Here is a 26,331-nt window from a genome sequence, read left to right as displayed (position 1 = left end):
ACCCAGTATTGATGACAACTTAAACCCACTTGTCTCAGACTGTTCTGTAAATTCAACAAGAAAAAGAAGAAGATCGCAGCACTTCCACATAATCTGCCTCCAGAGTTGCAAGATCTGGTCACCGTCAGTCCATTTTGTAGCCCTTTGAAACTCAGGAAGTACTGGTAAACGAACCTTCTGAAGTTCCCTGATCAGGTCGTGCTCTCTTAAAGTTCAGTATGTGGATAAATAAAGGGATCCAGCTCTCAAATTATATGAAAAAGAAGTGAGAAGACTTTCCACCATTCATCAGTTATAAACAACTACTTGCAGTACCCTGAATGCCTCACGCAGACTGAACACTTTCAGATAGTTTGCAAGACCCATTTAAAGGAGTAATATAAATTCACTGGCAAGGATCTAAGTGTATTTGTATATGTAAGAAGGCCATGCTTTTAGAGATTACACAATACAATGTCTAATGCTAATGACTTATTTGTGTGTAATATTAACTCGGCAGTTAATATTACCGTCATGTGGATGAGAGCAATAAAAAGCAACAGCAAGAATGATGACCAGGACATGTAGCAAAGGGATGTTTAATGATTTCTTTGGACAATGAAATGCACATGTCCATTGTTGATGTAATACAAATAAGAGAATAAGAAAATCAACAACTTGGTTTTGTGTCAGCATTCCCAGCTCAACTTGATTTCTGGTTTTGATGTAAATTAAGGAATTAAAAATGAAGCAGGTGATGTCTGGAGTGTCACGCAAGGATTGACCAGTAGGGGGAGAGCCAGCTCTTACAAAAATAAAATAAAAGATGAGAAAAAACTAGTGAGTCGACCTACGACTGCTATGCCTTGTTCCACTCGTGTTCCCTTGGCACTTGTGTTTGTGTGAAAGAAAACTGAAACATGGAAACTACACCGGTCCCATGCTCAACATGTAGGCATGGCGCATGTGGAGTGAGCTGATGCGAACACAAACAAAACTTCGCTGAGAATGCGCACACAGACAGCTGAACTCATGAGCAGATTAAATAAAAATAATCACGTTTAAATAAAAGCTGTGTCAACAGACACTGAAATGTTGATGATCGTTGTCTTGGCACGATACGATACCCTCGCAGCACCAGTAACTTTCATAATTACAGAAGTCAAGACATATTTGGGTTCACCTCAATTCCGATGAAAGTCACAAAAGGCGTCAAATGACATTATAAATTTAAATTAGAAATGTACCACAGTTATTCATTCTCAACACACGGGTGGGAGTTCGAGCTGCTAGAAAGGAGCGTGAAGGCGGCGGCTGATTTGAGCACTCAAACTATGCCTGTGCTTCACTGAACCAAACCGTAGGTGAACTTAACTTTTCTTCTTCGAGAACACTGATAGGTCTGGATTATTACAATTTGGCAAACGGCTCAGCGCGTGTAGTCAGTTTATTTGAGGTCATATAATAAATAATCAATTCATAGTGGTTTTGCACTGGTGAGAGTTTAAGAGTTAGACCTGAGATTTGTTTTTTGTTTTTTCTCCAAGGACAGTCAGTTCAGAAAAGAGATAAACATTCCTCCTTCATGCTAAGAGATGTTTAGTTAAATAATTTAAGACTGGGTACCTACTGCATTGCTTGTTCTAACATGATTATTGCTTTGTTATTCCATTTCCTTTCCAGTAGCAAGAGAACCCCCACCCAAATCACACGAAGTCTGGTGGAATGGGGAATGCCATATCAAGTGGTGAGCCTTGGTCCCCTGCATCGCTCGGGGATGCAGTGAATGTCAGATCGATCAGGCAAACAGAAGGTGGGTGGACTTGATCTGAGGTGAATGGAAAGTGCAGTGATCAAGTCAACATGAGCCGTAAATGCATACATGTCATACATTCCTCTGTAGCTCACTGGCTGGACAGTCGGTCCTCGCATCGCTTCACAAAAGCAAACAAATGTAAGACTTTAACAATGGGTTCTCACAGACTGTGTAGTGAGCGTTCGTGAGGAGGAGAGGGACAGAGAGAGGTGGAGTGAACGATTGCATCAAGTGCTAATATATCATGACAGTACATGTACTCGATCTATAAAAAACTACCTTGGTACTGAACACTGACCTCTTTCTAACAAATAATCTGGTATACAACATTTACAAAATGAACATTGTAGTAGTGTGATATTTTTAATATATATGCTACTGCCTTCCTCTGGTTCTCTGCATTTTCAAACCTCTGAGTACATTATCGCCGTCTTATGATTCTGACACAGTAAAGCGTACACACCACACCCAACGAGGGGCAGCCTAATACAAACAGAGAACAGGAAGACTCTGTGGACAGTGAGTACACCTGCATGTGTGTCCTGAGTGTGTGTGTGTGGATGGTAGCTCAGCTCGTAAACCAGGCAGCCACAACTTGCCGGTAGACTCAGCAGTGAAGGGAGTTTTTAAGAGAGTAAACGTCTGGGATACCAAGTTTCTTCAGCCCACAAAGTACAGGATGTCCTTGCACATTTAAGACAGTCTTGATATACTTTAGGAGATAATAATCATTAATAATAACAATAATAACAATAGTATTAAACATCGGTCAATGTTATTTCTGTCCCATGGCAGCCGGGGTCATGATCTGTATTTTTCTGGATTGTTTCCGTGTGATCCCAAAGTTCCTTCCGTCATCAGCTGCTCTGCTATGAGGGATAGCCTCTGTGCATCCGTTGTGTGTCTGCGTGTTTGTCTCAGATCTGTTTGTGTGTTTGTGTCGATGAATGTCTAAAGTGAGTCAGGATATTCCTCGATCATTGGTGCTGGTTCATCCTCAGAGGCGGGTTTGGGCCTCGGGGACGTAGATTTCGATGCTGTCAGCGCTTTCTGTGGCGGAGTTCTGTCGTACTGACGCCGCACGCTTTGCTGCCATCAGCCGTTTCCTGGCTTCTTGTCGCTGCTTGTCTACAGCAGAGTCCACGCTCCTGTCCTTGCCCGCCGACAGCTTGGGCTTTGACTGCCTCTTTGGCACAGATGCTGGAAGCGGCTTGTTTTCATCCTGAAGAAATACAATTAGAAAAGAGGAGGGATAAGGTACAGTGTGGAAAACAAAACCTTCAGTGGGATTGATATACTGTTATTTGTAAGCTTAATTAAAATTAAAGTAAAAATCCTCACATTTGGGAAGCTGGCATCAGCGAATGTTTGGCAACTTTGCCTTGAAATGCCAGAGACTATTTATTGGTGTTAAAAAATAATTGCTCTGTTATTATCAATTCTGAGAATGATTAATTGGTTCTGGCTGGATTTACATTTGAACCTAATGACCAACACTTTCCTAGAGTGGTACATTCAATAAATTAAACCAAGGTGTAGGTGACATGTGCCTCCTCAGAAATGTAACTACACATCAGAGCTACAGCATCAACAGAGGCAGAACACGGGGAAAGCAACAACTTCGGTTGGCTGCTTGAGTTTTCTTTCAGGGATGTCACTCCAGATGTTTGAGTGCTCAGCCTCACAAGGTGAATGAAAGACAGTGAAAGCAATTTTCTGCAGGGAATATACAGCACTCTAATGATGCAGAGGCGATATCAACAATAAATCAAAATGTACGTCATAGTTTCAGATGCTGAATTTCCCTTTGACCCCATGTGTCGACATTAAATGAACCGTAATTCCTCCAGCTCGATCGGAGGTACTACCCGAAAGAACTTGAACAGGCAGTGGCACCAAACATCACCTTCTTCTCTGGTTTCTCAGGAAGTTGCCAGTTGTTGGCTTTCAGTTGGTAGAGCTCGTCAAACTTCATGCTGATGTCTTCTATTGTGAGTTGAAGCAGATCCCAGAACCCGGCGAGGTCCTGTGCTGTCGGTCGGGGGTGGGCATTTGCGTCCTGGGGAAAGGGATAATGAATCAGTATTGACAAGTGGTAGAACCCAGTCACATCCCTCCCCACAGATACACACACACACACATTTCCAGGGCAGCATCTCTTCAAGCAAATGGATGATGAGAAAACAGAACTGACACTACTCAACATTCAGATTATTACATTCCAGCAATATTAGACCTGCGGTAGAGTGTCTGACAAGAAGGAAGAGCTGACAATAGAGTCAACTAAGCCGAGTGATCATCTCTCAGAATAAATTTGCCTGAATAAATCAGAGGATTTCTTGTTTCCGCTTCCTCTCTAAATGTAATCGACTCCCGCGCGTCACCGTGAGAACGACAAATGATGTTGGCAGCGCAAAGATTGAAAGCAATTGGGGTCAATGAGAATTTGAAAGGAAAAAACAAACATGAAGTGAAGGAGCCACTCACCAAGTTCTCTCTGCAGAGGCCTCTGAACTGCTCGAACTTCTGTGCCATGATGAGCTGAGCGCTGCCCACAGCACTGCGGATTGTCCCCAACACTACGAAAGCAGAGAAGAGAATGTTATTCACCATCAACAAGTCGACAAGAATGAGCATAGAGAAAAATAAAAACATTGGAGCAGAAAAAAACACACAAAGAGGTCATAAACTGCTGTAGGATAAAGACACCAGTCCTTTTGCACTTGAGAGATACTGCAAATGAAGGGCTGGGGGGCTAGAATTTATTCCCGTTGTCTGGTAAATATGTATGCGAACATTTATCATGTCATATTCTGTGACAGTAAATGATTTCCTTAGAAGTAATTTATTGACTCAATCTAAGAGAGGACAACAAACAGCTCTTTATTTGGCTATTTTATGCCCTAATATTTGCATGTAAATGGAAATTCAGAATTCAGGTCCACAGAGAGGTGGAGGAATGATAATCTGACGGAGCCTCGGCTGCTCGTGTCCTCCGTGCTCATTCATATTTAAGACACTGCAGAGATACATCAGCCTAAAAGCCTGAGTGGTATTCTGGGAGCAGAGAGAAGTGGAATGACTTTGCTGTGGCTGTATATTAAAGCTAAAACAAGGCTTACTCCCACTCTAACCAGCAGCAATACAGTGAGTCAATAGCAGGATGGCGCTGGTCACGTTTGGCCTCATTGTCCATGTCTGCATGGACGTCACCTGACCTACTCCTCTGTCTGTGAACTCCAGTAACAGGGACATCAATCCAATCCCTCACATCACTCACTGACAAGCTATTCACTTTATTACGTTTTTTTTTATGTTTTATTCATGGCTTTTTCTAGATGGAAGACAACGTGCCATTAAATCTGGTGATATGAATGCCCCTCCCTGCACAGTAAAGCTTCTACAACTAACCGTTGCAACTTATACAAACTAAATTGTTCAAATGTCCTTTTTTCTCTAGAAGGAACAAGGTACTGCCTCATTACACAGTACTTACAATTCAGGTCATAGGATATTTAAACATTAGCTGTACTTCATGTTCAAACTCGCTTCAGAAACAATGCTCCCCACAAAAAGGAATTAGCGATACAAATTTTATCATGACAATATTTAATTTGAATTTAAAAGACTATACTTAAGTAATAGCAACTCAGAACTAACTCAGAAGGTCAACGGCAAAGTCTAGCCATTATCTGCACTACATTACAAAGAAGATATAGCCACTCTGTCGTGATCACGTCAGCTAAAGATAAACTGAAATTTACAACTGTTCTCCTTGTGTCATTGAAGCAACGGGGGAAAGGGGGAATTGAACAAATACAGACAACAGACAACAAAGGACTAAACAGATTATGGTCCATTACCAGCATGCTCTGAACTGAATTACAGCAGAACATGATTTGCATGTAGCTCAAAATCGCAATCACATTTATGATTTGATGAAAGTGAACACATACAGTTTATGTAAGAAATTATCTCAGAATATATCTGGATTTTATGCAAATGTATAAAAGGGAACCTTAATGTTTTGATAGCGTCTTCATGTAATTATGTTACTTACCCTCCTCCGAGATCTTGTTGTCTTTGGTCTCCTGATCCATCTGTTGACACCAGCCCTCCATGCGGCCTGTTTCCGCCTGCAGGAGCTTCAGGAACCAGTTGCCGTCTCGGAGGCAAGCTGGCGTGCCAGTTTGAACATTATCTCCGTGGTTGCTGCAGTTTCCAGACTCCAAGCTGGGGTCTGGTGGTGGCAAAGAGGAGGGGTCCAGAGCCGGGTCTAGACTCTGGGGAGGGGAGGTGGATATCCTGGGTGGGGCTGAGGTGTGTTTAAGGGCCGGCTTTTCCATGGCTTTGTCCGGTCCGTTGGGCGCAGTGGTATTCACCGTTTGACTGTTGGTGCAGTTGGCTGTGTTGTTTTCTGTGGGTGCGGCATCCTGGGGCTCCTGAGGCTCAGTCTCTGTGTTTTGTCTGGAGGACATGCTGCTTTCCCGGCTGAGACTGCAGAGACATGAATAAACATGAGCTCTTGAATGACAGTTAAATAAATAAGACAATGATGCGATGCATGGAATATACTCCATGGAAACCGTTTGAGGTCAGCGAGTTTAGCTGACAGACGTCCGTGACAGATGATGGTGCAGCATTGTGCATTTCAAAGAAGCACCAAGAAAAAATGGAAATTAGCGGCAAACCAGGTATAAAACATTAAAGCTCAGCAGGCTGCTGGCTTCGGAGATAATGAGGAGGGGAAAAGGAAACAGACTGTCAAACCAATGTGATTAAGGGGCATTACAGAGTACTGGAAACGTATAAATGATTCGTTTCTCACTGTTTTCAGTTCACTACAGTCAAAGTAAGAGTAAAAGGGCATCAATCAGAGAGCTTGGCCGCTGTCCTGCTGCCAGACCGACTGCTGGTGAATGACCTTAACCGCTCACTGGTGCTGAAGCTTCACCAGCAAAACAGAGTGTGTGCAGTTATGGAAGCAGAAGAACTAAAGTGCATTCAGACACAGGCCTCTCAAAGGGGTCAAAAATGTATCGGAATATTATAATGTATTCTGGTTTCACTATATTCCTATTTGGAAAGAATATGAGTGTATATAAATGTATAATAAGTATTTTTAAACCTTTATCCAACCATCAATGTACCACTGACTGGAAGAAACTGGAATATCTGTTCACACCTTTTTAGGGTGATTCACAAGAGCCATTTTCAGACATGACCTCCGGGTAAAATCCGGAGATTTGGCTACGGAGTTTACTCGTAGTTTGTCTTTCACACATGCACAACTCAGCCGGAGGTTCTGTGAACAGAAGCATTCACAACAGCCAATAATCAAATGAGGTGAGAGGCTGCAGGGCCGGGAGCAGCAGGCAGAGGCAGGAAGTGACCCATTAACTCCGCTACCAAGATCGTGTTTGGACATCTGCGTTCACACGTTGACCTCCTTCGGAGAAAATACAGAGGAGCTGCGGAGACCAGTGCATGTCTGAAAGCAGCTTAGCAGTGAAACAGGAAAATTGTGATTATCAGTAACCTACAAATCCTCATCATGTCCTCCTTTGCAACATCTTTTTGAAGACTGGATTACACATAAACCATCCAATCATTACTTATGGCTTTTCATTCACTGTTAATGTGAAGTGTGAGAATGTACTTACGGCCTGCCGTTCTCCACTTGAACACCAATTGACTGAAATTTTAGGGGCGTAGTCAGTGATAGTGGTTCCTCTCTTGGATTTGGAAGTACGCAATCCACCTGAACAATCATTGATGCCAGAAAAACAGTCAAATACAAGCTTTATCTTTCTGCCAGTATGACGTGTCCCACTACAGACGTAGATAACTCTTACCTGAATTCCTATTGAGGACAGTTTCCTCTTGGTTGCAGTCGGTGGCTGCTCTAGGGTGACAAGAGAGCTCAGGGTGTCATTTTGGGGTAAGGTAAAAGTGGAAGTGGTGGCGTTGGTGACAGTGATAGTGGGAGGGAGGTCACGAGGGGCTGGAACAGGAGGAACAGAGCCTGCAGCAGGTGTAGGGGTCACAGCAGGGACAGGAGCTGGTGGAGGCTGGGTCCCCTTCGCCAGACTGCCTGTGCGGAGGCTACAGAGACTGTCAGAGGAGTTGCTGCGTCCTGACTGGCTGTTGGCCTCACTGCCACGGTCAAGGTACACGTCTTGGGCTGACTCGGTGCTGCTCTGCAGTGTCACTGAGATGAGGGGCTTGGAGGTGGTGCGGGGTGGGACTGGAGGAGGGGCCCTTCTATTGCTGACTGCTGGCAGAAGAAGCAGATAGAGAAAAGAGAGCAGAGCATGAGAAACCTGCTCTTTGGCTCATCAGACTTCAGAACGAAAGCAGAAAGGTATAAAACATAAAACTATAAAACATCTGAAAAACAAACATGCACTTTGCCCTTATTGCTGCCTCCATTAGGATGTACTTAATGCTACCTCTGCTACCCTGTGAAGCTGCTGGATGCTGTGCTTCATTGACGTCTGTCTCTATGAGGAACTTTTCTTTCATGCCACACCTACAGCGACCCTCTGGGGACCTTATGACAGGACAACTCTGTTCGTGGCTCAGAGCACTTTTGAGGAAATAAACTGGGAACTAAAATGTTCTTATTGTGCTTTCCTGTTTGTATTCCTCCTTAATTTGAAGAACTCCAAAGATTAACAAAGTGAAGATTAGATGAGTGACACCGCGGTCACCCTGACGTTTTGTTAATTTTAGATTTATTGTTGCATGGTATGTCTCAGTGGATGAAATGGGAGATATGCAGAGACAAAAGGAGAGCAAAATCTCCTCCATGCCTGTCTCTGAAGTTGATGATTAGCATATTTAAAGTTTCCATCTTGCTGCCTAAGCGATTAAACTTTTAACAAAGAAAATTGTAATTCTCATGTTCACTGGCTTAGTTCTCTCATCCCTTGCGTTCACTCCCAAGCTCTCACTCTCTCCGGTACATCCTCTCAGCTCGTCCATAAGTTTAGCCGACCTCCGTCCAGATAAACATGAACCACTCGAAAAGCCTGGAGCAGGGACTACTTGGCGCATGGAACTACAATACAGATATTAGATTCAGTTTCTAATTCCTCTTCTTGAAACATGGGTTGTTTGAGAACACCCCATCGCTCAAAAATGAAACACATATGTACATTTGTAGGGACTGCATTAATCGATATTGACCAATTGGCAGCGACTCTTTTGGCTCCCACCTGCTGCTCTCATAAAAGTATTGTCAACCATAACAAGACGCTATTTCAGAATAGAGGATTTAGCAGCTTGAGAGAAGTTGGTAGAGACCAAAATCAGAGCACATAGAATGTACGTTCTTCAGCAGGCCAGAAATATGACTGCACATGGATGCTAATGTTGCCCAATAACTGCTTTAACCTCAACTGTGACAATCAGAATTAGAGAAGTCACCATTTCCCACACAGTGAAAACTGCATTTCAGAAGGTTTCACATTCTGACGTTGACACACAATCCTTGGATTCCCAAACTCCTTTTACAGAAACTAAAAATGAGGCCTGAAAGTGGATTACTAGTGAGTAAGCCCCATCTGACTCAGAGACCAGCAGTGAGACTGGTGCCTCTTTTCCTGTCATCAGTCTGACTGCAGGGCTGTGGTGGATGAGACAGAGTCAACTAAAGTGAAGCAACGTAGGAGAGCAAGGAAAAACCTCGGGTTTTCTTCAAGAGTTTGTGGTGGTGGTGGTGGCAGATACTATTTAAACAACTTGCTGACTGGTAACATTGCTGACAGAAAGAGCTTTAAAGCACAGCAAATACTTTTGCCCCGTTACAGTGTTCAGTATATAAAATTAGCCGACCCAAGAAAGTAATTTAAGAAATTCAACAAAATATATTTATTCTGTCCAGCAGTGGTTTCAACCAAAGCAGCTACCCAACACCCTATAATTGTGAGGGCTCTGCACTTCCGTCATCAGCCTGCGAGTCACGGCACCGGCAAAGCCTTCATTAAATCCCACAAACATACACAAACACGGCTGTGGAAATCCACTCCATGTAGATCACGGGGCGCACACGCAGCCCTGACCTGCAGGGACAATCTCACCTCAGAGAACATATCCAGCCAACAGCAGAACATTTATTCTGAAAGAGCGATACACTCCTTGTGGTTGTCATAGCTCAGATGCACAACATTCCAAACGTTGATGTGTCTTATTACACCCCCAAGTCTTAACACATGTCCAACACTTGTTGTGTCTGCGAGGCTGCAACGCATCACACACATTAACACAGAGTTAGATCATCTCCTCGAAGCTAAATATCCATCAACAGCTGACCACAAGGAAGCCATTCTCACTCAGCTCTACAATAGCCTGATATATTAGCTACAACAAGTAATGGGTCATAGTGAAGTGGGCTAATTGCAGATTATTCACACCTTTAGCTAACAGCACAATCCATTTCACTGTCGGAGTGCAATATGTGGTGGCTGGCTCTATATCCCCTGGCCACTGAGATTGTGCCAAGCAGGGATCCGTGCTGCCTAGATCCTGGATCTCTAGGACAGGGCCAGCACACAGCCTCCAGCTTAAACATTTAATTCTTCAGATCTCTAAAGGTGCTTAGTTGCTGTCAAAACCCTGGTTGTTGAACGCATGAAGGAACAAAAATTAACAAACGGTGTTTTTATTCATTTTCTCTGCTGCCAAATGTGGTTTCCTGTCGGAGGCAAGTGGAGGTGATGGTCCCTTTTTAAGAGCTTCATCCATCATTGTGTTAACATTTTTAATATGCCCTGAGCAGCGGTACTTCATAAGGGCAGACTGGACTATAATAGCCTGCTATAAGAAGAGCTAGGCTAGTATGCTAAGTTTAATAGACGCAAAAGTGTGAACATTGATGTCGCTTTCCACCGCTGGAGAAAGTGGTTCCTGAGTAAAGGAATCAAGTTTAATGAAATGTCTCTGCAGGTTTGGAAATTAAACAGCTGTTTATGCTAACATTGGTTATCCTGAAATTATTTTACAACCGTGGCAGGTTATTGCGTCAATTATTTTATCTTTTGTTGTGACAACTGCAACATTAACGGTGAAAATACAACATTTACATAACGACCCTGCCACTTAAAGCAAGATCCCTATGCATAGGCCGGATGCCTATGCAAAGGCACTATGTTACTATGTTACTCGACTGGCCACATTCGGATAAATGAAAAGGCTGACTGTTTTCCTACACTAGTCATAACGCAGCCTCCCTTTCCTGAGTGACGCACAAGGTAACACGTAAACAGACTGACAGCCGCTGTCTGACTCACATAATTCAGTGACCCAAAAGCCTTCTTCTACTCTCAAAACAATTAAGACCAATTACAGTGCTGTCAACACCCCCACGCCTATGTACCACTATACCACCATGAACACATGTTTAGTAAATTGCCTCACTTATGCTAGCTATGCAGTCTCTGAGGCAGGATATTCTCCGGCTCCATCAGCAGGTTTGTCTGTGAGCTATCGGATGACCACTAATGGGCCCTCCACCGCCGACTAAAACTTGAGTTAACGCGATCGACTCTTTTAAATGCTGTTGCCATTTGCTAATTTTTTACAAAAACGGAACATGATTCTCTTCCAGTGGCAGTGTTTGGGTGTTCTGGTCTGGGATCTGGGATTTAAGAAGTCTTGATTACTGCTGAACTCGCTCCTGAGTGGATTTGGCTTAAAGTTAATTAGGCTTGAACTGTTATTTTTTTGCAGTGTTTCACATTAGTTTCTCCTGAATTACACACAAAGCCGTATGGACAGTGTTGTAGCTTATTCTGCATGAACCTCAGTGAAACTGGACACGAGCCAAGTATCATGAAAAGAGGTGGTGATAGAAGCGCTGTTGAAGATTAGCAGTATCATTGTAAGATAATATGGCAGGCTGACAGACTGTGGGAGTCGTAGACTGAAAGATTAGACTGGGACACATGTCTGAGGATGACTTCTGACTGATCATTTCGTTTCTGTACATTCACATATGGGCAGGAAACTGGCCTGTGTTGAATTCACTTTCTAGGACAACATTTAAGAACCGTGCCCTTAGCCTCAAAACCTATCTCCTTGTCCTCACAATGTTTGTGTTCTTCTGCTTCCCTTGATCTGACAAACTCAAGAGGTACGAGTTAAACAAATAAAAATCAATGAGCAGAGACAGACATCCTGACAGAGGGAACAATCTGTCGAGACAGAGAGACAGGCTGCCTGCTGTTCAGGAGACAATGCTGACATACTGATAGAAAGAGGCAAACCTTTTACACAACACACAGAAGGAAACAGTGACAACACTAACTAAAAATGACGTAGGAAGAACAAACAGGTATGATTTCACCACCAGTCGAGCAACTTGTTTTATCACATGAATGTTGGGAGTTCCTAAAGCAAGTAACAGGAAAACTTTAAATAAAGCACTTGCCTTGAGAACATTCATTGAAACCAAGACACAATCCGAATGACTTAGTCCACTCTTTGCACTGCGTGAGTCTTGGTTTGTGCATGGCTATCGGGTGCATATGGCGATCTCCTTTAGACCTGCTGTGTCTCTAAGTCTGACCTGTTGGGCGGGGGCAGCAGTCCGGATTGTCGCCTGAACAGCTGACGTTAAGAGACGTGAGAAGTTCCTCTGAGGTCAAACAAATCAGGAGGGGAGGCTGGGACACTTTAACACAGCATGTCTGAGCCACTTTGATTTCGTTTAGATAAAAGAAAGACAAATACGACACACAAATAAAATCAAACAAAGGGTTAAAAGCTCACAGCTAGAGATTAATTATCTCAGCTTGAAAGCCCTTTCAAAAATAACCTCCACAAGCAAGCATTGGGCTTTTGCAAGCTCCAGCATAATGGTGGGTCGTGTGGTTAGAAAGTAAACGCCTGCCATTCATCAGTACGGATGTGAGGATGTGCTTCAGACACGCAACCTCTTTTCAATCTGTCGTTAAATCGAGCGTCGTGGTTAAGTTGCAGAGGACAACGAAAAAAACAACACAAAACAAGACAGTGATTAGAAGAGTGATTATTTCTTAATCTGCCCGGTGATTTCTTTCTGTGAATCCTTTGCGCTGTACATGAAAACGGTTGGTTTGTGTAACCAACACACAGGTAAAAAACCCTCATTAGTGAATAGCCAGACAAAAACACTATTAGACACTTATTTAAATATGTCCTTAATAATGAATTTATAATCAAAATTATCATATACTCATCAATTAATCATCTATTTGTTTAAGTGCAAAAATTTATTTTACTGTACGGCACAAACAGCCTCTTAACATATACTCTGAATATTTTCTTTTCACACAAGCTGATAAAAAGTACTTTCAGAAATCAGAGTGTGCAGGAAGTGGACAGGTAACTATGTTAACACAAAGCCCCACACATGCAGACATCATCAGGAAGCTGGCGTGCTGTTGTCCTTACTGTGAAACTGCTTCACCCATTCAGTCAGAGAGCGAGAGAGATTACCTCATCAATGAGTGCTTCGTGACTCACGGCAGTATACAGACAGACGCATCCCGCCTTGTGTAATATGTTGCTGGATACAATGAACACGCCTCGTGGCTACATAAAGCTTAAAGCCAGTGAGGCTGATGGTACCCACCCAAACAGCTGTTCAGCTGGGAGGTTTCCAAGCTCTTGGAGGATGGAAAATTAAAAGCATTGGTTAAAATAAATCAATACTACACAGGAAATCTCCCGTTCGATGACGTCTGAGTGCATAGACAGATGATTTGATCTTGAGTGCCTCACATTCGTTTTGTGAGCACATCCTTCTTACGTCAGGGGGTCCTAATAAAAGCCCAGCAAAGTGTCCTAACTGCAGAGCACTACAGAGAGCAGGAAGCTGATCAATTATTGATGATGTCCTCAGGTCTTAGCACGTGGTAGCAGGCTGCTCAGTGAAAAATGGTCCCTGCCACTGACTGTAAATCAGAAATAGCCACTGCGGTGGAGGTAGAACATATTTTCTGAAGGCAGCTTTCAAGACAGAAAGTGGATCTGCACACGCCACATGGGATTTAAGGCAACTACTGAACCACTGAACTCTTAAACCGCATTTAGGGGGTTTCTCTCATCCATCAATATGAACAATGTGTAAATGCTCATTGGAGACATTCAGGAGGGAGCAACGAGTCACCCGCAGTCTGCAGGAGGAAAAAAGGGCTGAAACTTTTTAAGGAGTCTTTAAATGGGCCGGCTGGTGAATCATAGCTTCCTCCATGCCTCTGGGCTCGCATCACTGTCACATGGATACGAGCGAAGGGTCGTGTAACGTTGCAATCGCCTCATTTAAACCGCTCATGTTCGTTTATAAACCCAATCGATACCCTCCGCTAGTACGGATTCCCCTTGTTCAAATCAATTCAGGGATGGATTTCTGATTTTAAACCGATCATCGGTGTGTGCGTGTGAATTAGGATTTGAGCATCTCTAAATCCAGCTGATCGGTGAAGTACAGCCAGCTTCTATTAGCACATGGCGTCCAGCAGCGATGGGTCGTGATCCAGCGGTAAAACAAAGTGAAGGGTTCGGCTTGAGTCGCCGGGTGTGGAGCTGTTGACGCCTCGGCTACTGTTAGCTTGTGCTAGCAGCCAGTGGACGCTCATCACAGGCTCTAATCGCTGGGTAACGTTAGCCCGAGGCTTCACATAGCAGACGTGTGGGTGAACCAACAAAAGAGACGCTGCCACCGGCGGCTCCCACCACAGCCTCGCTGGCACCAGTGTAACCAGTGTAACCACCGCAGCAGCTACAACACCACCATCACCACCACCACCCCACCATCCTCCTCTCATCACAGGCGTTTCATTCCCTTTCTTCATCCACGTTAGCTAGCTTGCCCCAGCACCGCGTTAGCTTTTGCTAGCTTCGCTGTTGCTAATGCGCCGACAGCGGCGGACATCACGAGCAGCTGCGCTCGAGCTGATTAGAAGGCGGCAGGAAGTCTTACTGTTTAATGGCGGCGGGTTAAAATCCTTAATGTTCCAGTTCATTCATGAAGCGAAGGAGAGACGCGGCGGCGATCAGCGGCGGGACTCGCAACAGACGCTGTGAAGAAAGGATCCGAGCCACACGCCCTTCGCGACCAGGATTGGAGTCCACGTTTTCGCCGCTAACCGCCCGACGAACGCGATTGGTCCGCTGGGCTCCTCGCGCTAATCGGTGAGGCGGGCGATTGGGTTGGAGTGGCGTTGTATTGTGGAGGCGCTCATCGAGGTAGGTGCGCTTCATTTCAGTGCCTGGACGCCGCGGGGATCACACCGGAGTCGGACCAGACATAAACATGTCATCAGACACGGGAAGGCGCGATTATTGACAAAGGTTTTTTTTTTCTTTCACTTTGTCATAATTGTCAAAAATATTGGACAACAACGTTTTCTTAATTTTCAAGCGTGACATATAGATTAGCACTAATTTAAATATGCAGGCCCATCCTCCTGTAGACAGGGCCCTTAAAACACCAACTACATGATTTAATTAATGTAACATTGTCAGATATTTGCACCAATAATGTAGGATGTTAGGCCAGTCCAGCTTTTAGCTTAAAGGGATAGTTCATCCCCCAAAAAAATTAAATTCACTCATTATCTACTCACCACTATGCTGATGGAGGTGGTGGGTGAAGAGTTTGAGTCCTTATGAGTTTCAGGGGTTAACAGTGTTGCAGCCAAATCCAATATAATGGAAGTACATGGTGACCACTTCTTAAAACGTAAAAACAACAACAGAAAAAAAAAACAGAAGCTGCCTCCACACTGCTCCTGTGGTGTCATCCGAGTGTCTGTAAGCCAAGACATTCCAATTCAACTCGGAGCAAGGTCATTTACACCGTGTTTTTAGCCTAAATGTCCACTGTGATCCACACATGAACACAGCTCCAGAGCAGACATTTAGGCTGAAAACATGTTGTAAAGTACCTCATTACGAGTTACCGACTCTTGTTTTTATGCATTTGAACAATCGGTCCCCATCTACTTCCATTGTATTGGATTTGGCTTCAACGCCGTTTAGCCCCTGAAACTCGAAAAAAAGTGTTTTATGGACTCAAACACCCACCGGCTCCATCGTCAAAGTGGTGAGTAGAGGAATATCTATGTAATATAAAGTAGAGACTGGTTGGTCATCAGAGGTTAAAACCAAATAGAGTAAAATGTAATTCACTTTAATTTAATGTTGCTCAATGCATTTGCTTTAATGTTCACACAATCCCTTTAAACAAACCCTAACACAGCAGTGTATTTATTCTAAAACATTCTCAATGGTGGAGACATTATCACACATGCTGCCCTGGAATCAAAGCCTTCTGTGACAGGGGATGATGGTGGGAAATTCTGTTATAGATCATCTTCCTTACTGTATTTGACTTTCAAATCATGAACTGTGTTTCAGAAACATTTCCTACAAAGTACAGTAAACGCTGAAAAACGATAAAATAAAAAAAGATATTCCACGACATAACAAACTATATCACACAAAAATAAAGCCAAAAAAGTTATATCAAAGTCAAACTATCTATCTGTTTTCTTCGTATTCTTCTTAACCAAAATTGAATATCAGTTTTGAATATAATTTACAAGTGAATATGTTTATAATTGTGGATTATATAAGTAATGTAAAACCAAAGTGTCTCATCTATTTCCAAGGACAATTATCACTTTGACTGTATGTGTTATGATATATGTCCTGTCTTTCTTGTCTCTGGTACTCACTGGTGTCGGAGCAGTAGCTGTAGACTGCAGCGGTGGGCGGCGGTGAGTCCGAATCCACAGAGGCCGTGTCTTCATCCTGGGAGCAGCCGGCCTGGATGGCCCGCAGGTAGCTGTGGCTGCGCGACCGGAAGCACGTCGGCGTGGGCAGATCCAGGGCCTCCACTGCCTGTGATTCCCCGTCACAGTACATCACCGAGTGGCCACAGCCCTGCCCGCATACCTGAAAGAACGTGTGCAGACTCACACGCTGTGGGCAGACGGCAGTCTGAGAACCATGCATTCTATATTCCCAAGTGGTGGAATAAGTACACAGCAATCTTTTACTCCAGCAAAAGCACAAACGCAACAATGAAAAAACAATTATAAGTAAGTCCTCATTCGAAATCCTATTTAAATAGAAGCACAGACATATTATCACTCAACTGTACTTAAATGATCAAAGGCTATGACTCATTTTGTTTTATGTGACATTATTAGATTCTTAATTCTTATGCACCGCAGTATAAACAGCATAAGATACCCTCCAAAGGATCATATGATAATTCTTAAGATTTGAAAGGATTGATGTGGTAAGAATGAGCAAATTAAAACCTTTTTATACTCTATTTAATATTTGATATACTTTGACCTCTTGGGCCTCATAATGAAACCATCTAAGAACTTTAAAATGGAATTGCTAATAACACCTCTGTGTCTTTTGTAAAGGGTCACAGAGAATTTTACTGGTAGAGGAGGAAAGTTTTTCAAGTTTGAGAAGTCCCCTCACACATTGTACATAGTTGCAGTGTAAAGGTGGTTTGGCCGATCTCCAGTGATTCAACACTATCTGCTGAGCTAATATTGACAGAAGTGCTAAGACTTCACACTGTGCACCTGTGAGTGCAAACACTGCAGGAGCTAATCTGAGAAGCAAGAGTCGTGGGAACTGATGATCGTCTCTCCTTACTGAAGGTGATGGAGAATGTTTCAAACACGGCCGACCAATCAGGTACAAGATCTGGGCAGCTCCAAACATACAATACAAAGCAGCAATTTTGAAGTACTTTTACTTCACTTGAATGTATTGGATCATTCGTAGTTAGTTAATGAAACAGTGTAAACAAAATGAGTTATATGCATGTTATAATTTGTTGATTTTATTTAAAGTTAAGGTATCAACACAAAAATAAATGGCTCTTAGATACTGTCCATCACCACATTTAAAATATTAGTTAAAATATTTCATGGACAGGAAGTAATAACATTTTAAAAACCAGTGTTAAAGTTGTGTACATAATTAAAGCTGATACATGGTATGACTATTTTTAGAACTGGGTTCAGAGTCAGAATAAAAATAATATTTTCTGCAGCCTTTCAGTGAGCGACCAAAAATAGCTCTGTTTCAGTATTTCTTTGTTGTGAGGCTTTGTCTTGTCAAGTTATGATGGGCTTGATCTGACATGTTTGATAAAGAAACATGAAAAGAAGCAGCACACAGCCAGTAGCAGTCAAGTTATTTTTATGTTTGGCATTTTACTGTTATATATGAACGAGCCGTGGGTGGAACATAAACATGAATAATACTCCCTCAAAAATCACTGCCTCCGTTTGTGGTAGTTTACAACCCAGACATGTTTTATTCTGATTTAACTGCCATCTTCAAGGAAATAGAATCTCTGAATCCTAATGTGATGGATGTTTAAGTTCCCATGTACTGTACAAATACAGACTGATACCATCCCTTGTAAAGGTTGTTTGCATTAGTCTGGTGTGTGATTCTACATCGTGCTGATGGAGATATACAAGCTCCCTCAAGTTTACTCTGAGGCAGATATCCCACTTTGACATTCTGCAAACACGCGCAAGCTTTAAAAAAAAACTCCACCCCCTTATTCCCAGCTGGTTGATTCATAACCCGTCTCTCGGCCGTCTCAGCAGACTTTGCATATGTTTAAATATTCTCTCACAGAAGCTTCAACCTCAGAGTTGTGTATTTTTTTGCTCAATCCCTTGTGACCATATCATAGATCGCACATACTCATCTCTCTTTGGGGTTCACAGGAGTCAATAAAAAATGATCTAATTAGCTTTTTTCTAATACTTATATAAGCAACCCATAAAGATTCTGCTGTGGAAACATCCGTTGATAATCGACTTTAATCAACAACTCTTGAGTTTGAGTCCAGTTCCACACAGGTGAACGTTGACCCGTGACATTTGCCTGACATCAGCGTACGTGTGATATTTGCCTAAACAGTGACATGTCTGATAACACCGCAGCCGTACCTGAGTGCCTGAGGCTCTGCCCAGTGTGGCAGAGCAATGGCTGAAATCATGGTTCCTGTGGCGTGCCGGGGCCTCCAGCGGGCTCACCAGGCAGTCCAAGTTATCCAGGCTCCGATTGGTCGTCAGCTCCTTCAGGGACGGCAGCGTGCTGTGGAAGAGAACGTGACAATCAGACGTCAGAGTCTGGAATAAGTGAGGGCTGTGTTTACATGATGGTATCCAGGAGAAACTTGAAATAGCACCTGGGTAAATTCAAGTTTAACACAATCGAGATGTGTGGATAAGGGTTATGTGCTTGGGTTTCGAATCTCAGCACAGAGGAAACTGATTTCAGAGCGAAATTTGTTTTATTTATAAATTTACTCTCTGACTGATCTGGGAACATTCTGTTCAGTGTCCTCTGTTCTGGCTCACCTATTTAGTGTGGGGGAAAATATGTGCACAGTAAGCAGCAGGGTGTGTTTGAGTGATTTCCATGGGGAAGTTTGCATGTTATGAAAACCAGGGCTTGAGGAAGCAGGTGAGTGTTAAGTACCAACACGCCACGCACGGGACCTGCAAGGTAAAGAGATGGAGAGGAAAAAGCATCGGGAGGGGTTAGACAAATAAAGGTGGCGGGGTCATGGGGGTGGGGCAGGTGAGGTTGGGGGGGGGAGGGGCCACACTGCCTGCCTGTAGGGATGACACTGACCTCAGATGCTGCACAGAGCATGCACTGTGCAGAGGAGACCACAGATAATCCTCCCGCATGAGAGCGTAGTAACGAGGCCTGTCCGTGTGGATGTGGGGGGGGGGGGGGGTAAAACACACGGCACAAATTTCACCTCCTCTCGCTTTTTCGCAGCAAATAAAGATGATACTGTGTGTCCCGCCCTGTCTTCTCCCATTAAGCTGCATTTCCACCTACATGACTTGAACCCATTTACTTCAATAAGAGCTGCTGCCCTTTGTGACTTTTATACATGACAAGTTGCTGCCACCTGCTGACGACCTTTGGGGACACGAGACAAAAAGGCTGAAACTCAATAAAATATACCCCTTCAATGCGTCTTTCTGTTTGGAGGAATGTAAAGTTAAAGTATCTCAACTATGGCAAAACAATACAAATATTATCAAAGTCAAAATTTGACGTCTATTCTACGTGCTCTATGACTCACTTGCGAGGAGGCGGCGGCGGCTGCTGCTGCTCGCTCAGGGAGCGCTGGGTGGCCTTCAGGTAGCTCTGGCGTCGAGCAGCAGATTTGGGGGACGGCTTGGGACTTCCCTCCGAGTCCTCGCTGTCTTCCAGGTCCCCCATAGCTTTCACGTAGCTGCCGCTGCGCATCCGTCGACAGGGGATCTCGGTTCCCCTGGATCGGCCGCGACCCAAAGTTCCTGTCCATTCACCCAGTGGGACCTAGATTAAAATGCATATATGTACAGTTGTGAGACCGTACAGCTTTGTAATATATATGTCAGTCGTGTTCCTTTGATACTGCATGTATATCTTTGTTTGTGTCTGATTTTGAATACTTTTGTGAACAAATTATGATTCAGAACATGTGCAGCAAAAGAAAACAGGACTGGATTGAATGTCAAGTGTAGGCGAGTATGAATATGAGGATAAAGTGTATGTGATAAATAGAATGAGGGTCAATCTGACAGAATTATCAGGACGTGTCCTCAAGAGAATAAATAAAACTGACAAACCTCAGAGAAATTAGGGAAAATAGAAGAATAAACATGCAAACTCACAAAGAGGATGAAGATGAAGATGAATACTCACTATCCCTCCTACCTGAAGGAACTGCTGCGTCAGGTCCGGGTGACATGACTTTGATTTAAGCAGGGTCCTGTTGACTGTGGCAGAGCCCTTCTGCAACACTTGCCTGGCCTGGCTGAGGGTGAGAGTGGACCAGGTGCCCCTCTTCACCATTGTGTCATCCTTGCTTCCTCTGGTTCTTCCCTCAGCATCCTTGCATCCTACCTGTGTCGCCTGGCATGCCAGGAACTTGAGGTCACTGCTGCTTTTCGAGGTCTTGAGAGGATGCGCAGCAATAGTGTGGTAGCCCTGTGGGATGTGCCTGGGAGGAGCCTGGCTGTCTGACACCGCTCTGCCAAGAGTCATCATGGTCAGCGGGTTGCGGTAACCTACAGCTATAGTGCCAGCTTTGGTTGTGTCAGTGTCCAGGGCATCATCCGAGCTCCAGAGGCCTAGTGCATTGGGCCTCGGCCTCTGCTTTGGCCCCTCGGTTTTAGCCCTGTCTTTACTCTTGCTCCTGCGGCTCTGTCTGCCCCCGTCCTCACAAGCCCCTGTGGTGCCAGTCATCCCTCCGACAGAGCGCCCGTTTATGCTGCCTTTTATTGCAGAGTTTTCCAGAGACTGGGACTTGGCAAATAGCTTCTGCACAGAATGCATCAGGTGGCGTATTCGTCCTGGGCTCTCACTGCGTTGCTTCGACATACGTCCTCGATGGAACTGCAGAGTACTGAAGCCATCATGCTGCAGGGGCAGGTGCCGCTCCAGCTGATCCAAGAGGTTGGAAGGTAACCGATTCATCTTTGCTGCTGCTGCAGACGATATGGTGGCCGATCCACTGGTGATCATGGGTGCACCTGTGAATCCCAGGCCTAAGCCCATACCCATGGACAGGGAGTTGGATAGATTACCTGCCCTGTTGCCTTGCCCAACTCCACCACCAGCCAAACAGGCCTGGGAGCAGTCAAGCTGGTCGTTCTGGGAGGTGAAGTGCAGACGCGGGAAGGTGCTGCTGTTGGACATCTGGCTGAAAGGCAGCAAGCAGTCAGGTGGCAGGGTGGTGGGACTGGTGGGGGAGCACTGGTAGAGATGGGGGTCCATTGTGCCATAGTGGTTAATGGTGGGGCTCAACATGAAGGAGCCGTGAGGGTCCGAGGTGAGAGGACAGAGAGGCTTCTGCTGGCATGGTTCACACGAGTCGGACAGGTGACGACTGCGGTTGGCTCCTAACCCTTTCATGGTGGCTCATGTGTCGTCCTTAGAACATGTCTCCAGTCAGAACGGGTCTATAGACCTGAAGGACTCATCCTGCGAAGAGAGAGACACAGGAATGATCCATGAAACACTCAACTGTCTGATTTGATGCTGTTATTTAGTGCAAGGTTGCATTCTGAATAAACCTTTTAAAACTTGTACAGCCTGCCAGCACTTACTGCTTTAGACAACACAAGAGTGCATACCTAGATGGACCACACAACAACATAACTGTATTTCTACATATTCCTATTAACATAGAAACATTACAAACTCTCTCTGGATTGCTGTGCAGAGAACAGAAGCAACACAACACAGAGAGTAATGCAGAGAACAAAGCCACAGTCACAGTACTCACAACAAACCACCAGGTGGCAGTAATAGGTGCACAGAGGACACTGGGTGAAAAACCCACACACATTGTGCTCGAGCCTTAAATAACATTTCAAAAATGTAGTATGACGTCAAAGTTGTAAATCATGTGAATAGAAGCTTCAAATTATGCTATAGTATAGTATAAAATATTTCTTTATATGTCTGTGCTTTAAGTGGTTAAAGGCAGTTTAACATTACATATTGCAAATCTCACTAAATTGGAACATTAAGCTCAAATGTTTTTAATTTTTTTATCATTTTAACTCAATCACCTTATAGTACTCTATGATGAGAGCCCTTGTCTTTTAAAATTGCTGTTTTTTTGTATTATCTTTCAACTGTTGTTCGTGAGAAACACATTTTCCTCCCATTGTATGTTTTATCGATGTGGCTGAAATGACAGAAATCCACTGGAACATGAGATCCTCACATAGCTCTCATAACATTTACAAACATTGAAGCCACGAGGATGAAACTCAGAAAAAGATAAACAGCCTTAATCACAGGAGCCTCAATGCAGTTTAGTGCATGAACTCTTCCATCACATCCTGAAACCTGAAACCTCTGGAGACCCGATCTGAGACACCACCAGGATTTACAGCTTGGAACTGACTATGCATAGAAATAATCTTGTAACTCAAACATGTAAATGAGCTTCATATTTAAGAAGCTAGATTTGTTCATGTGCAGGAAAATGAACCCTCATTTCCACAAATCACTGTTGGTGCTTTGCCATCCTCTTGAAAGCTACACTCCCTCTGGGATAAACTCTGATTCCTTTACGTTCCCATCATGGGGAAACAACAGATCTTCTTTTGGCCGCTGACTGAAAACAGAGGAAATACCTCTTAGGTGCAGTTCAGTGGCATCTGTATTCGATTTGAGCGGAAATATAATGCTGAATTTAATCTGATAAAACTTCCCTCAATTGTAACGGTATTATTGCGAATGCTATTGTTTTGTGGGAAGAGCTCTTTATTCTAACTACAGAATTTGTGGATGACAGCTCGGAGGTTCAAAGAAGCTCCAGGTAACTTCTAACAGCCTCTCCGGCATAAGGCCAAACATAACATTGCCTTATAGTTTCCAATGTATGCACAACAATTAATCTTAATATACCGCTTAATCTGTTTCTGTCACCTGCTGCATATGATGTATCTGTGCCATCACGGGGGAACATGGTAGCCGGGCTAAATGCCCCAGCCACCCAGCAGCGGTTTAACAACTGTGTAACCGAAGAGAATGGAAACACAAACATAATCCAGAGTAAATGAGGGGGAGAGAGAGATAGTTTCGGGGCGACCGGCTCGTCCTCTTCCCTCACCGCTCGTTCACCGGGGCTCACTGTGAACAGGCGATAACATTACATGGAGGTTGTGAAAACTCATCACTCACACCGGCAGAAATCCATGCTGCAGTGAATTCACTCTAACAGCTGCTGTCTCTATCACAGAGGAGTGACTCACTGATCAGTCAATGGTAAGAGCCCTCTCCCACAGCAAAGCATGGAGTCTTGCCCGGGAGCTGAATGTGCAGCGTTAACTGCGCACGCTCTCATTCCAGTGTGTTGGTTTGCCATTTCTTACTTGTCCCTGACCTCCGATTCGCTCTGCACAGTGTGAGAGCAGCCACTTATCTGAGTCACTGTTCCTGGACGTCTGCAGCAGCGTGCTCACAAACACACCAGCGTGCTTTCTTTTCTTTTTTACAACGGCACAGTCTGCTGTAATTCACCCACCCGCGCTGACTGTAGCCCCCACGTGTTCACGTCCTGTAGGCGCCACTGCTGACAAACTGACACACACCTACACACTGACACACCAACACACACTGACACTGACACACGAACATGCTAACCGCCCACCTGCCAATCCACCACACCAACGAAAACCCTGTCAAGTGTTGAGCATCGCAGGAGCAAGAGGAGAAAGAGATGAGGCTCACAGCTCAGTCACAGCTTCAGTGCATGTGTGTCTGAGTGGTGGAGGCCTGCAGCACCGATACAAGGTGAAGGAATCCTTGGACTGTGTGTCTCGCTACACACACACACACACACACACACACAAACACTCATACGCACACACACAAGGGGTATTCAGCTGCAACATGCAACTTCACCACTAGGGGTCACTAAACACTACACACTGAACCTTTAACCTTCAATTTCCGCGAACGTTAAACTAATCCGAACTATAGTTAGTACCTGATTAACCCTAACATTACACTAAACTAAACATAAACCTAACCTTAAAACACAATAACATTTACCTATTTACGTTTTGGAGATTTGCCACAAGAAGACAATCCCCTTGAGTGTGTTTGTCAGATTAGTAATACCTGGACTACGCACAGACACACACACACACACACACACACACACACACACACACCACAGTGGGTATTGTCTAAGAGACTATTGCACACTGAGGGACAGAATTGTTAATATTTTTTCACCAGCAGCTACATCTGTATGCCCTATGTGTGTGTGTGTGTGTGTGTGTGTGTGCGTGCGTGAGTGTGTGTGTCTGTGCGTGTGTGTGTGCATCAAAAGTGTAACCTCAAACGGCTTCATACATATGTAAATGCCATGTGCAATCGCAGAGCACTTGTGCGGCGCAGACAGTGATCTTCCAGTTGTTTGTGTATTCTGGTGCTGTGCGGGTCATCTGGAGGGTAAAAACTCATCCAGGCATTTGGCTGATTGGTGTGTGAAGGTGAACTGAAAATCCCAACAGCCATTAAACATTATGGGGAAATTAGATTTGACAACAGTGACTCGTGGTTTGAGAGCCTGCACGGAAACATTACAGCCTGTCGGTGGTCAAGGTCCTTCTGTACTGAGCTCTGTATACATGAGTAGCTGTGTAATCTCTGTAGTATTTATGTAGCATACAAAACACCCCCGCAGCAAGGCACCCTTCAGCACATGCAAGGTGACGCTTATACACTGTGAAGCAAACGGGTTGATCGACACTGATATAAAAGCAGTTGCGTGCTGTTGTTACGGAGGCGCAGGGAGCAGGGCGTGGCGCTCCGACTGGGATTCACCCTTAAAGTTCCAGTGTATGGGATTTAAGGGGATTTTCAAATGATGCAACATAGGTTGTCATTGTTCCATTGGTGTCTTTGACAATAGACATCTGAGGATAACACTTGTTTCTGGGGTTTTAAAAATAATGCTTCAATGGAAATTAGCTATTTAATTAAACACTTTTCAATAAGTAGATGTGTTTAAATCAGCGTCAAAGTATTCATATTTTTAATTCTCTCATAATGCCGTGTTCCCCTTGTGCCATTTGATTGCATTAAAAAGTTATGTTCCAAAAGATTGAATTAATTACACTGTACTCAATGACCGTGAATGAATTAGAGAACTCACTCACATTTTCATTATTTTTCTGGATTGTTGTGATTAACAGGCATGAAATTGACTTTTAATTTTGTCATGAAACACACAATTAACGTCATAACTGTAACTGGGCATGTAGGGTTTGTTGAATGGGGGAAAATAACGATAAATAAAGAGAAGTCAATAAATAAATGTTTCACAGTTGGATCAGTTCTGCAACAGTGAGGAGGATTCACACATTTATTCATGAAGTGAAACGGAAATAAAGGAAATGGAAATAAATGGTGAAAAATACATACTTTTGCTTGTGTTTTTTTCTTTTAGTAAATGGCTAAACAAAACATGGAAAATGAAAAATGTGTAAATATAATTTGTCGCCATTTTGCACAAGGTTTACAATTTCACAAATAGCCGACAAAACTCTCACAATAAATGTGCCATGACAAAACAATCATCCTCCGAGGGGCCCGAGAAATCACTGCTACTTTGTCAACCCCCCCCCCCCCCCCCCCCCATCATTGTCCCGTCGGGAGGGGATGTCACACGGCCCAACTCTGACATACAGCCGCTGTTACAGTAACACGAGGGCCGATAACAAGCCGGACCCAGGGCTGCCGTGCCGTCTCCCACCGAGCCACCGAGCAGGGCCCGTAATAAATGTCTCCTGGAGCCGTGCACTGCCGCTGCATCCTCCAGCGTGGAGCAGAGGGAGAGAGAGAGAACGAGAGCGGTATTGATCTGGGGCTCGCTCCATGTTCTCAGGGTGAATTTGCAGCTGCCAGGTATCAGCTTTTGCAGTCCCCTTCAATAATCCCCTTTCTCTCTATTC

General features: G+C 44.1%; 1 protein-coding gene across 3 annotated transcripts; it reads right to left on the bottom strand.

The window, feature by feature from the left end:
• Positions 1 to 562: 562 nt before the first annotated feature.
• dlgap4a (discs, large (Drosophila) homolog-associated protein 4a) lies at positions 563 to 21,763 on the bottom strand. Of its 3 annotated transcripts, XM_062392240.1 has the most exons (11): positions 20,552 to 21,763; positions 19,944 to 20,182; positions 19,478 to 19,555; positions 18,787 to 18,934; positions 16,522 to 16,768; positions 7,651 to 8,069; positions 7,459 to 7,556; positions 5,856 to 6,292; positions 4,283 to 4,374; positions 3,702 to 3,854; positions 563 to 3,017 (listed from the first exon to the last, which is right to left on the bottom strand). In XM_062392240.1, exons 1-11 carry the CDS (start codon positions 21,761 to 21,763, stop codon positions 2,793 to 2,795), a joined length of 3,348 nt encoding a protein of 1,115 aa, XP_062248224.1. In that variant the 3' UTR covers positions 563 to 2,792. The 3 variants fall into 3 exon arrangements, with proteins under 3 accessions (XP_062248224.1, XP_062248222.1, XP_062248223.1); XM_062392238.1 differs by lacking the exons at positions 16,522 to 16,768; positions 18,787 to 18,934; positions 19,478 to 19,555; positions 19,944 to 20,182; positions 20,552 to 21,763 and adding an exon at positions 14,763 to 14,972 and having other exon boundaries at positions 7,651 to 8,072; XM_062392239.1 differs by lacking the exons at positions 16,522 to 16,768; positions 18,787 to 18,934; positions 19,478 to 19,555; positions 19,944 to 20,182; positions 20,552 to 21,763 and adding an exon at positions 14,763 to 14,972.
• Between the last annotated feature and the right edge of the window lie 4,568 nt (positions 21,764 to 26,331).

Source organism: Platichthys flesus, chromosome 7 (genome assembly GCF_949316205.1).
Source record: "Platichthys flesus chromosome 7, fPlaFle2.1, whole genome shotgun sequence".
Lineage (NCBI taxonomy): Eukaryota > Metazoa > Chordata > Actinopteri > Pleuronectiformes > Pleuronectidae > Platichthys > Platichthys flesus.
This window is presented reverse-complemented; position numbering and strand designations above follow the sequence as displayed.

Bases quoted from the DNA above. Each gene is read 5' to 3' on its own strand.
- dlgap4a (XM_062392240.1), bottom strand. From the start codon at position 21,763: ATGAAAGGGTTAGGAGCCAACCGCAGTCGTCACCTGTCCGACTCGTGT. The intron at 16,769-18,786 runs GTACGGCTGCGG...GTCTGCCCACAG, and splicing joins GCAGAGCCTCAGGCACTCAG to CGTGTGAGTCTGCACACGTT. The intron at 3,855-4,282 runs GTGAGTGGCTCC...CCCTTTCCCCAG, and splicing joins GCCTCTGCAGAGAGAACTTG to GACGCAAATGCCCACCCCCG.